Here is a 10587-nt window from a genome sequence, read left to right on the forward strand (position 1 = left end):
TATTAGTACAGTCATAAGGAGTTAGCCTATTATTATTGTTATTGTTGACATTATTATAACTACAGGTGGCTGTGTTTAAAACACCTCCCCCCCCCAAAAAAAAAAAAAAAACACAAAGAAACGTGCATAGAACAAGGAAGCATTTGCATTTATTATTATTGCTCTAATAATTCGGAAGGTGATAATTAATTGCATTTATTTTTAAAGAAATTCCACACGTCTTTAACAGGACATGTCCGGATCACACCTCATAAAATGCCTCAACACCAAACCCGTGCCTTGCATAAGTGAACACAATAGGCCTGCAAGTGCGAACACACTGGGGACATTTTGTTACCTGTATCCGCCATTGTTCACGCAGATGACAGCGGCATAATTCTCAGGAAGAATAATTACCCAGTGTACCTCAGGTTAGCTGCTGGACATGATACAGAATACAGGCTGGGGAAAAAAAAAGAAAGGCCTATAAACTCAAGCCCAAAGGCAGGTATATACGCGCAGACACAGTGAACTGCAGTGCTTCATAATCTGAATTTTCTCAGGGTTTTATACGGGTTGAACTGTTTTAGTAAAATACATTATTAGGACGTATATGCAGTAGGGCATAACAACTAAATAAATTCACTCATGAATAAAATTTCGGACCTATTTTCTGCTGATTTAACATTTTGATAATTGCCACATCCGCGTTTTATGCTTGATAATAAATGCTTTTCCGATATTACAGGACACAAGAACATATAGGCTATTTCGATTTTTTTTTTTTTTTTTTTTTACCATTGGGATTATTCATATTTTCCAATCGATTTACTTTAAGACGACTTGTAGGTCTAATTTGCACTGCAAACCCATCTTGCAGCTGAAGGGAGCGTCAATTGCTTTGTGGCAGGCTAGTTTAGATGTCATTATTTCCACCATTATGTTGTTACAGTGACAGGCCTGGGCTAAGGAAAATCTAACAATCACTAGGCCTATTTCTACCCATTCGTGACAGGGAAAACAGAATATGGCTATGGCGTCTTTCTGCACGCCAGGGAGGAGGGGGAAAAAAAGAAACAAGCTTATTTTGGTCGTCTATTGTTGACAGTGAACAACAGGAGGGGACAAAACAGCAATTCTACGTTGCTTCCTAACGGTGGCCTATAACCTTGAATCTTTTCTTTCTGTCCCTCTGCCTTTTCTCCCTTCCTCTTACTTTTTTTTTTTTCTATTCAGAGAGGAGCTCGCAATGCGCCTGGATCTCACCGAGGCCCGTGTTCAAGTAAGTGGCTTTCTGTTTATCTTTATCTGCAAAGAGGAGCCTGAGACTTGTAAATCAAAGAGGGGAAAAAAAAGCTGCATCCTCTAATGTTTTATGTCCTCTATAAAATGTCCCTGGTACACAGCGCTGGATAATAGCCGGTGATATGCGTCACTGATTGAGGATCAACGATTACTGGCCAATTTGAGGCAGTAATTTATTACAGTAAAAATGTGTTAAATGGCCCCAGTCGCAGCGCAGGGAAGGTCCTTCCTGTTATTGAATGTTATTACACGCGAATGAGGGACGTTTTAGTGGCAATTAAGCCGACGCTGGTGATTCATAAAAAGCTCACTTAGTGCAAGGAGCAAACACTGTCTATATTCCTGGGATGAGGTGGTGTTTGAATTCCCATCAGAGGGGAAAGAGAGGGGGCGAGGCCGAGATGTGTGTGTGAGTAAAAAAAGATGTGTGATGTGTGTGAGAATAGGAGAGAGGAGGACGGGGGGGGTGCGGGGGGGAAGAGGAGGGATAATGCTATTTGATTTCCCATTATGTGATTGCAATAGACCTGCATTGATCCGATGCTTTGCACTTGGGAGCGAATGACAGACCATTAAAGGTGTTTGCTCCCCCCACCCACCCCCCTCCCACCTCCCAGCCCCCCCAGCCCCCCTCATCCTACTCTCTCCATCCCTCCCTCTCCTTCGCATCACACTGAAAGCGTGGCTTGCATGTCGAAAGCCCGGCCTCATAACCAGAGAGACAGTTCAAACACGGTGGAAGCTTAGGGAGGTTATGGCCGACGGTAAAACAACAGATGTCTCTTTAGGGGCCGTAGGTGAACAAATCACTTAACGGGCGCCATCAGGAGGTGATAAAAACTCATAAATTCCCGAGGGGCTGTGTAATGCTAAACAGCCCTCTGGGAATAATGTGTGTGTGTGTGTGTGTGTGTGTGTGTGTGTGTGTGTGTGTGTGTGTAGTCCCTGTCGCTCAAGCTGCTTCGTTCAATCACTTTGCTCATGTTGACATTTTGCTCATTGTGAGAGCCCCGTGCTTCTGCAGTGCAAACTGGGCAACAGCGGATGCGTGGGAAAGTTAAATACTCTCTTGGATGGAAGTCACTTGTTCTACATCTCTTAAGAATTTAATTTAAAGCGCATTAATTGTTATTGGAGCCAGTTCAGCGGTAATTTTCTGGATCTTTTGTTAACACCGCTCTTAATTATCTCTCCCCACCCTGAAGCCCGTCTACAGAGACGGGGGGTTTAATTAGACAGAAAGTAGATTTACGGGACCGTGAGCGACGGGGTTTACCTTGCAAGTAATTACCGTTGACTTTCCGCCTGTTGGCCACCACCTGAACTAGACAACTATTGGAGTACACTGACACAACACTGAATAGAGTCTGGTCATGTTAATTACAATGAAACATTGCTGTCATTTAAGCGGGACTGGGAGTTACAGCCTAGTTTTTAATGTTTATAATCTGCATAACTCAACAGACATGTGAGTTATGAATTCTTCCTGATTCTATATGCAGCCTCTTTTATCACTGGAATCATAGGTCTTACTAGAACCTTTGTCACCTTCTTCTTTGACTTCTAACAACTGTTTGGGAAAAGTGAAAACCTGCTCATATTTACCTGTGTGTCATCATCTCTGTCCGCCCTCAGGTGTGGTTTCAGAACCGCAGGGCCAAGTGGAGGAAACGTGAGAAGGCCGGGGTGCAGGCCCACCCGTCAGGCCTGCCGTTCCCAGGCCCCCTTGCAGCGGGCCACCCTCTCAGCCACTACCTGGAGGGAGGTCCCTTCCCTCCCCACCCCCACCCAGCCCTGGAATCCGCCTGGACGGCTGCTGCAGCTGCAGCCGCAGCCTTCCCAGGCCTGGCTCCACCGCCCCACAATGGCTCTGCCCCACCCCTGGCCACCCCGCTCGGCCTGGGCACTTTCCTGGGCACGGCCGCCATGTTTCGCCACCCTGCCTTCATTGGACCCACTTTTGGCAGGTGAGCTGCACCCATACACAGGCCTCCCTTGGACCTGATATCTATTCTTCAGAGCCCAACAATCATTGCACTTGTAGGACATCACATTTATCCCTGCATTTACAGTAAATGACTACAATTTTGTAGTCAAGCACATGTACAGAAGAATGCACAACAGCAACCGAGCTTAAAATAAACTCCCAACACTTCATGCAACTCTAATAACTGATGGTTACAGTAATCCTCAGTCACACTGCATTACTGTTTATCTCAGTGTCTGATATAAATATGTTATACTGTTAACCATTCACAGTGGTGTGTAATCACTCTGTCAGATGCCTTAATAAATTAACCAAACGTGTGATCCTGCCAGACAAGCTGTGAGGAGGGGTGGCACTGCACACGCCATATGCCACAATTAGCTTCCTCCTCTCTATTATAGCCTACAGCATTATTAACCTTGTACTCTCCATGTTTTCTTTTATGTTAGGGAAGTCATCATGCAATAGATGACATAAATCTAGTTTGGGCTAATTTTGGGAACCTAGGAGGAAATAACATACATCTGAGGGACAGTGATATTTCCCTTTTTACTGCTGTTACACAGACAGCATTTTGAATCAATGCTGCTCAATAATGTGAGGATTAGCTTTAAAAATAAGACTTTTATGTTATTGTGTAACGAAAACTTTTACCTTTGAAAACATGTTTAGCATCCATTGATGTAGTAGATGGTAACATGTCTGTCTTCTTTCAGGCTCTTCTCCAGTATGGGTCCCCTGACCAGTGCTTCCACCGCTGCAGCTCTCCTCCGTCAGCCTGCCCCTCCTGTAGAGAACCCCTCCCACGCAGGGCCTGTCCTCCCTGACCCTTCCACTTCTTCCTCCTCCTCCACTTCCTCAGCTGCGGCAGACCGCAGGGCCTCCAGTATCGCCGCACTGCGCCTCAAGGCCAAGGAACACTCGGCTCAGCTCACCCAGCTTAACATCCTGCCCACCGGAGCCGCAGGGAAGGAGGTGTGCTGAACACTCAACACCAGCTCTAGGCCCCCCTATCCCGGGCTTACGTCCCATTCCATGAAACCCCTGTCCCACGTCCAAAAACCCATTCATACCTCTGGAGGCTGATGACCTGATGTCCCGTGTTCAACCATCCCTGTTACCTCATGTTTCCCCAACAAAATAGCACGACCAAATTCAAAAGAGCACTAGCTAAAAATAAGTGTGTTTGTGTGTGTGTGTGTGTATAGTAATTACGCCTATTGTAACATTGTTTCACACTCCATTGTTTAAACAACAATTGCAACATTTTAAGCTTAAAATTTTTTTATTCTTTTCAACATATCTTAAAATTTTAACAACGCATGAAACTTTATATTAGGCTCTGTATCATTTACTTAAGGTATGATTATTGTTTTGTTAAGTGTGCTACATGCATAGACAGTACAAAGCACACATGTCACCGGGGCAGGAACGTCACAAAGTACACTGAATCTAGTAAAAGTACTTGTACGTTATTGTTTCCACTTGTTTCCACTTTAGACTTCTGCTTCACTACAGCTCAGTGGCAAATGATTTAACTCCACTGGCTACATTACTTCACAATGATTTAAGAACTACATATAGACCATGCGTTGAGCTTCAAAATATTAAGTATTCTTATAGATGGAGCTACACAGCGGTGTGTAAAAATGTTTTAGAAAATTACATCAACCTCAACCAGCTACAACAGTAACCTGGTGCTTCAGCATTATACAGTAGTATAACACTCACAGGAGGCATTTTTCTGTATTCACTGCCAAACTTTCACATTTTAAGTTTATAATTTAAAATTATGTCAGTTAATATATTACATATAGTACATAACACTTCTGTACTTTCACTTAAGCAACAATCTAAAAACAGTACTTTTACTTGTTAGAGTATTTTACAGTGTGGTTTAGCTACTTTTACCTCTGACACACACACACACACACACACACACACACACAGAGCTGAAGATTGGCAGGGGAACCCAGACTTTTAGAAAGGATTCTTGTGCTACTTCAAATGTGGACAACCCGAGTGCTCGACATTAACACTGCTTCATCTGTATGCATTGATGTGGGCTGAGTCAGTCTGCGTCTGTAATAAAGGCGAGTTGGAGGAGCCCCCCCCCCCCCCCCCCCCGACCCCCCCCGACCCCCCAGAACCAAAGGAAACCTGTCCATAGACCTTCCATAGCCTTCTCTAAAAGCCTGACTCCTCTACGCTGCTCGCCTGTCCAACAGTCACACTCAGCAACACCAATGTATTTTTAATCTCCGAATCAAACCGGAGTTATTTACGGTCTTTTAAATTCACGTCAGCGGCAGATCACCTCCCCCGACACACACACACACACACACACACACACGCACACACACACACACACACACCTTTGGTGACCACAGGTAGTGGCATCTCCACTGAGTCTGACTCCAGGACAAGCGAGCAAAGCGGAGACCTGAGATGTTTCTCTAATGACGTGACTGTGTGAAAGGAAATTGTACATATTGTGTAAAAAGGGGGGAAAAACGTACAAACAAAAAAGAATGATTTTCAAAACAAGGTCGTGTATATTTCAGGAGACCGTGTTTTGATGATTTGCACTCGGTGTAGTGTTTAATGAATGTCGCCCTGTGTAGAATTTCACCTGTGTTTATGAATTATTAGGTTTTTAGATAATTATTTATGTCAAAACTTTTCCCCGAGGAACTGAGTGAAAGACAGTTTTTTTTTTCTTATTAAGTGATTGTAAGTTTCCTGGTTTAATAATGCTAATTTGAATAAATTACATTGGTAAAATGAGTTATCTTTTATTATTTCAAATTCCTTTACGACTGACATAGGCCTAAACCAGGAAAAATAAACAATGTGAAATAGAATATTATAGAACTATTAATAAAAGGTGTTATGAAGAAATTGTCTTTTTTTTTTTTTTTTGTCTTACATTAAGGAATAATTTTGCAAAACACAAAATACTTGATTTATGGGAGCCTGTAAATTTATCAGCCTGCAGCTAAATAATTTAAACGTTATTGACAACTGGAATGTGAAATAAATATCCATCCACCTTCAGTAACAGACCGATGTTCAGAATACCTGCAAACCAAAAAAAAAAAAAAAAAAAAAAAAGAAAACATTTGTCAAAGAGAAATCTATCGCCGCAGAGAGCAGGGATGTGTCGCACTGCTCCACCTGAAGGAGGGAAAATGCATGAGGTGCGTAATCCAGCGCGCTGCGTGCGTCTGTCCTCCTCAGCGGAGTTGACAAAATACTGACCATATATTCATGAGCTTAATCCCCAACATGTGAGACGCGCCACAAAGGCGAGGGGTTTTCAATTAGATCGCCCACTTTATGTGGTGGTGATGGGGGGGGGCGTCACAAAACTTCCTTTAAAACCCTTTAAAGGCGCTAAATTGGTCTTAACATCTGTAATGCAGTGTCGAGGGAAGCGAGTTCCCTTTGTCATTAATGAAGTAACAAACCACTTCATCAAACGGCTTTCACACACACACACACACACACACACACACCTCGTAGAGTTAATTCCCCCAAATCCCCCCCTCTCCATTGGATCTCACTACTAATGCAGGACTATTACAGCAATCAATGGTTATTCTCCTCCGTTTGACCCATCTATGGTGCCCGACCAAATCGCGTGAAATTACCCCGCGGATTAATGTAGTCCCTCTTTTTATTGTCTGCATCTGTGGAAACCCTCTTCTTATTTCTTCGGCTCTCTTGTTTTATAGATCTGCAGGTCCTATACCTGTTAATCATTCAATTTACTCCAAACATGCAGGAATTAGATCCGATAAGGGACGGATGGAGAGATACTCTATCTGTACATGAATTTATCCGGACACACACAAAAAACGCGCGCGCACACACACACACGCACGCACACTCAGCCTCATACAAAGTCACCCAGCTGCTCTTTGGAGCATAATGCAAAAATGGAGGAGGGGGAAAAAAAAGAAAAGATAAAACCCAATTTTCTCCTGCGCACAGACCACCATCTACCATGTTTTTTAAAATTCCTATTCTTTTGCTCAAGCTCAGTGGAGCGTGTGTGTTTTTTTCCTGTATGGCCCTATAGGGTTTTGATGAGATTGTCCGGGGAGTTTTAATCTTATTGTGAATATAACTAATGAATGGCAAACCAATTTGTCCCTAATATCTGGGGAATGCCGGGAGGCGGATGACCTGCTGGGAGCAAGGCTTAAACTTTCTTTGCAGCGCAAAAAGGCGAGAAAATTGAAATGCTGTAGCGGGGCAATAGCTGTGGATTTATAAAGTCACACTTGTTGGATGTGTGCTCTTTCATTCAAGACAGGCCTGTACTTACGCAGGCCATGAGGCTCCATGAATGATCATAATAATGAATGTTGATATAAAAGGGTCAATACAGTCCAATCATGTCGCATTTCCTTGTAAATTGGTTGCAAAAAGAAAAAGAATCTGCATGATTTGGTGCACAGTGTCAATACACCGGGCCTTGATGCCCCCCCGCCCGTCTCTCACAGGTTAATCCAGGTGTCCAGAGACTGACTTGTGCCCATTTTCATCGCCGCCATTCCCCTATTCTCCCTTTCCTTCCCCCAGCGGTTGGATTTGATTTGGCCAGTGATTTGGATTCTACCTGGCCTCGTTTCTCCCACCACGTCCCTGCCTGAGAGAATAGGCCCAATCACTCCACAGCCTCAGCCGGATCAGTCCTCACTCAGTCCCCGGGAGAGGAGCTCTAAAAGGCGCTTTGATGAACAGCCCCCCCCCTCTTGCCCACCTCTCCCCCTCCTCCTCCCCCTCCTCCCCTCAGGCGGAGAACCGCGGCCCCGATGAAAGACCTGAATAGCAGGGCCATGGCACTCCGCTCCCCTCTCGGATCGCCCCTTAATTCCCCGTCTCTCTTGCTCTCATCCAATTAGCTCAGTGTATTAAGCGGTTTATCGTCTCATAACGCCCTTTCAGCTCCAACAAGGGAGACACTTTGCAATAGGACCAGCTCTCCTTTTGACACCCTCTCTGGTGCTTGTATGTTCCGCCGCGCTATGAATAACAGGGACAGAATAGGGGACTAATTCCCTCATCAAAGCCTACCTTGTCCATCGCTGGTCAAAACGACAAGCAATAAAGCTTAACGCGACAATACAAAGAGACTTGTTCGACCTTATTAGCTTAGCAGGGTCGAATTAATGCAGGGACTCAATTTGACTGGGTTTAGTCCAAACTGAGAGGACAAAACGGGGCCTTCACTTAAAAACCTGCAGGCTGGGTAGTGGGAATAAGCAGGCCTACAGTGCACATCTCCTGTGAGCTGAGGTTGATTAAGTCTAAGGAAAATAGAGAGCAAAAAAAAAAAAAAAAACAGGCTAAGCAACTGTGGGAGAAGTAGTTGAGCTGATATGATTTAATAAATATGTAAAGTTATGAGCAATAGGCTGTAAATGCACTGAGACACTTTCTCTCACACAGCCTGTTCTATCCATTGCATAGTGAATCATGGTTTAAGTGTTCAACCCACTTAAGGTTGCATTCACAAGTCACAGTGGTTTGAAGTGATTTGTGAGGCGTGCAGTGTTTATGGAAATGCACACCGCAGGATGGAGTAAGAAATCCCTCCACTGTATTAACACAAAGGAGAATTCTTGGAGGAAAATGGTGAAACAAGCAAGTTACAGACTGAACTTTAACTACAGCAGAGAAAGTACATACAGTGCTCAGAAAGTGTAGAGCAATATGAATATATAGAGCCTTCCATGAGACAATATATCTTTAACATCTGTTTGTGCGAGGACAAATCACTAAGCAGGACTGTCTTATGGTGATGCTTGATTTTTACATAATCTGGCATCAAGCACATTAATTTGACAGGTATTTAATTCCATAAAGCAGACATTCCTGTCTGAGTTTTCTTCTCTACAAGTTTCTCAACTGATTTCCCACAAAATCTACTATATCACATTACTGTGATATATAATTACATATAGCCTACCATAAAATAGGATTTTATCTATATCATTCACTCCTATTTAGAAATAATTGAAAGCTCTTATAAGTAAAGTAAAACTCACAAAATCCCAACTGTAATTTCAAAGGACAAAGCCAGTGATAGTCCCACTTTTTCTTATTGCCAATAAATCCCATTAAAGGACTAAAACCAATGAGGTGTCAGCCAAGCCGATTTGCTCAACAAAAATTAAGACATTTTTAAAAACAGGTCACTGTTATAGTTTTGTTTAAAAAAAAAAAAAAAAGCTCTAATTTCTTAAAACAGCTTGGCACTGTAGGTTTTAGCAAAAATTACTCAAAAAAGTGTAAATAATGCATTTGTTGGGGACTTATTTCAGTTGCGGATTGATACATGGTTGGTTTGATTGTTAGTAAGCATTTATAGCAAGGGCAGTGAATGAGGTTTAACATGTTTATGTTTAGGGTAATGAAGGAACATCACTGCTGTGATTTCATAGTTTATGGACGACATGGAGCTCTTTAACACGTAGGAATGCTGTATGCAGACAGTACCTGTTTGTAGGATCATTTCACTGCAGCTTTTGGTCTTTTCATGGGATTTGTTAATCACAAGAAATATTCTCTAAATATGGTTATAAATGAAGCTGAAGATGTCTAAATTCTATTTAAAGGGGATATTTTGTTGATTTTTCCCATTTTGTTTTTTAATAAATTTCACTTTCATGTCACGTTTATTGCATTACAGTGTATACTATTAACACAGGAAACAGGATATCCAGCCACCCATTCCTGCTGCCCCCCACATGGCAAATAACACAAGATTAACATGTTATCCATTTAGCTTTTTATTGAGGTTTCAGTATCAAAAAGGTTCTCATCAATATCAAAATATCCAACATGAAATATTCTAGTCATTACAAAAAAAATCATTACATAAACCCGCCTGAGCAATACAAGTTGGATATGTGGAAAATTACACACATTAAAACACAATCGGCAGAGAGGAGGGAGGGTGGAAGAAAAAGGAGTGAAATGGATGAAATGGCATCAGTTAAACAGTGGCAGTGGAGGAGAAGGAGATCAGCTGTTCGATACGGAGACAAAAGACCGAGGGAGCAGCACGTGTGGCCTCCTTCACCCTGTCACTCCCTGTATCCTCCTCACTTCTTTCTTTCATCCTCTGATCTGACACACACACACACACACACACACACACACACACACACACACACACACACACACACACACACACACACTCACATTCAGGATGAATGGTGGTAATCAGAACAAGTGTCCGATCGCTGCAGGCATCCAGTGGTCTTAGCGCCCGGGGTCACTATCATTGGCTAATTAGCGGC

At 43.0% G+C, this 10587-nt stretch overlaps 1 protein-coding gene across 1 annotated transcript in view; it reads left to right on the forward strand.

Annotated features, from left to right (window-relative positions):
- The window catches only part of arxa (aristaless related homeobox a), a 7832-nt gene extending 1774 nt beyond the window's left edge, over nucleotides 1-6058 (forward strand). Inside the window, exons 3-5 of the mRNA XM_071485386.1 lie at nucleotides 1216-1261; nucleotides 2920-3251; nucleotides 3988-6058. Coding sequence (XP_071341487.1) covers nucleotides 1216-1261; nucleotides 2920-3251; nucleotides 3988-4255 — 646 coding nt within the window. The 3' untranslated portion in view covers nucleotides 4256-6058. The remainder of the gene's footprint in view (nucleotides 1-1215; nucleotides 1262-2919; nucleotides 3252-3987) is intronic.
- The last annotated feature ends 4529 nt before the right edge of the window (nucleotides 6059-10587 follow it).

The sequence above is a fragment of the Trachinotus anak genome, unplaced genomic scaffold, assembly GCF_046630095.1.
Source record: "Trachinotus anak isolate AG129_WGS33_773 ecotype Australia unplaced genomic scaffold, CSIRO_AGI_Tana_v1 ptg000009l, whole genome shotgun sequence".
NCBI lineage: Eukaryota > Metazoa > Chordata > Actinopteri > Carangiformes > Carangidae > Trachinotus > Trachinotus anak.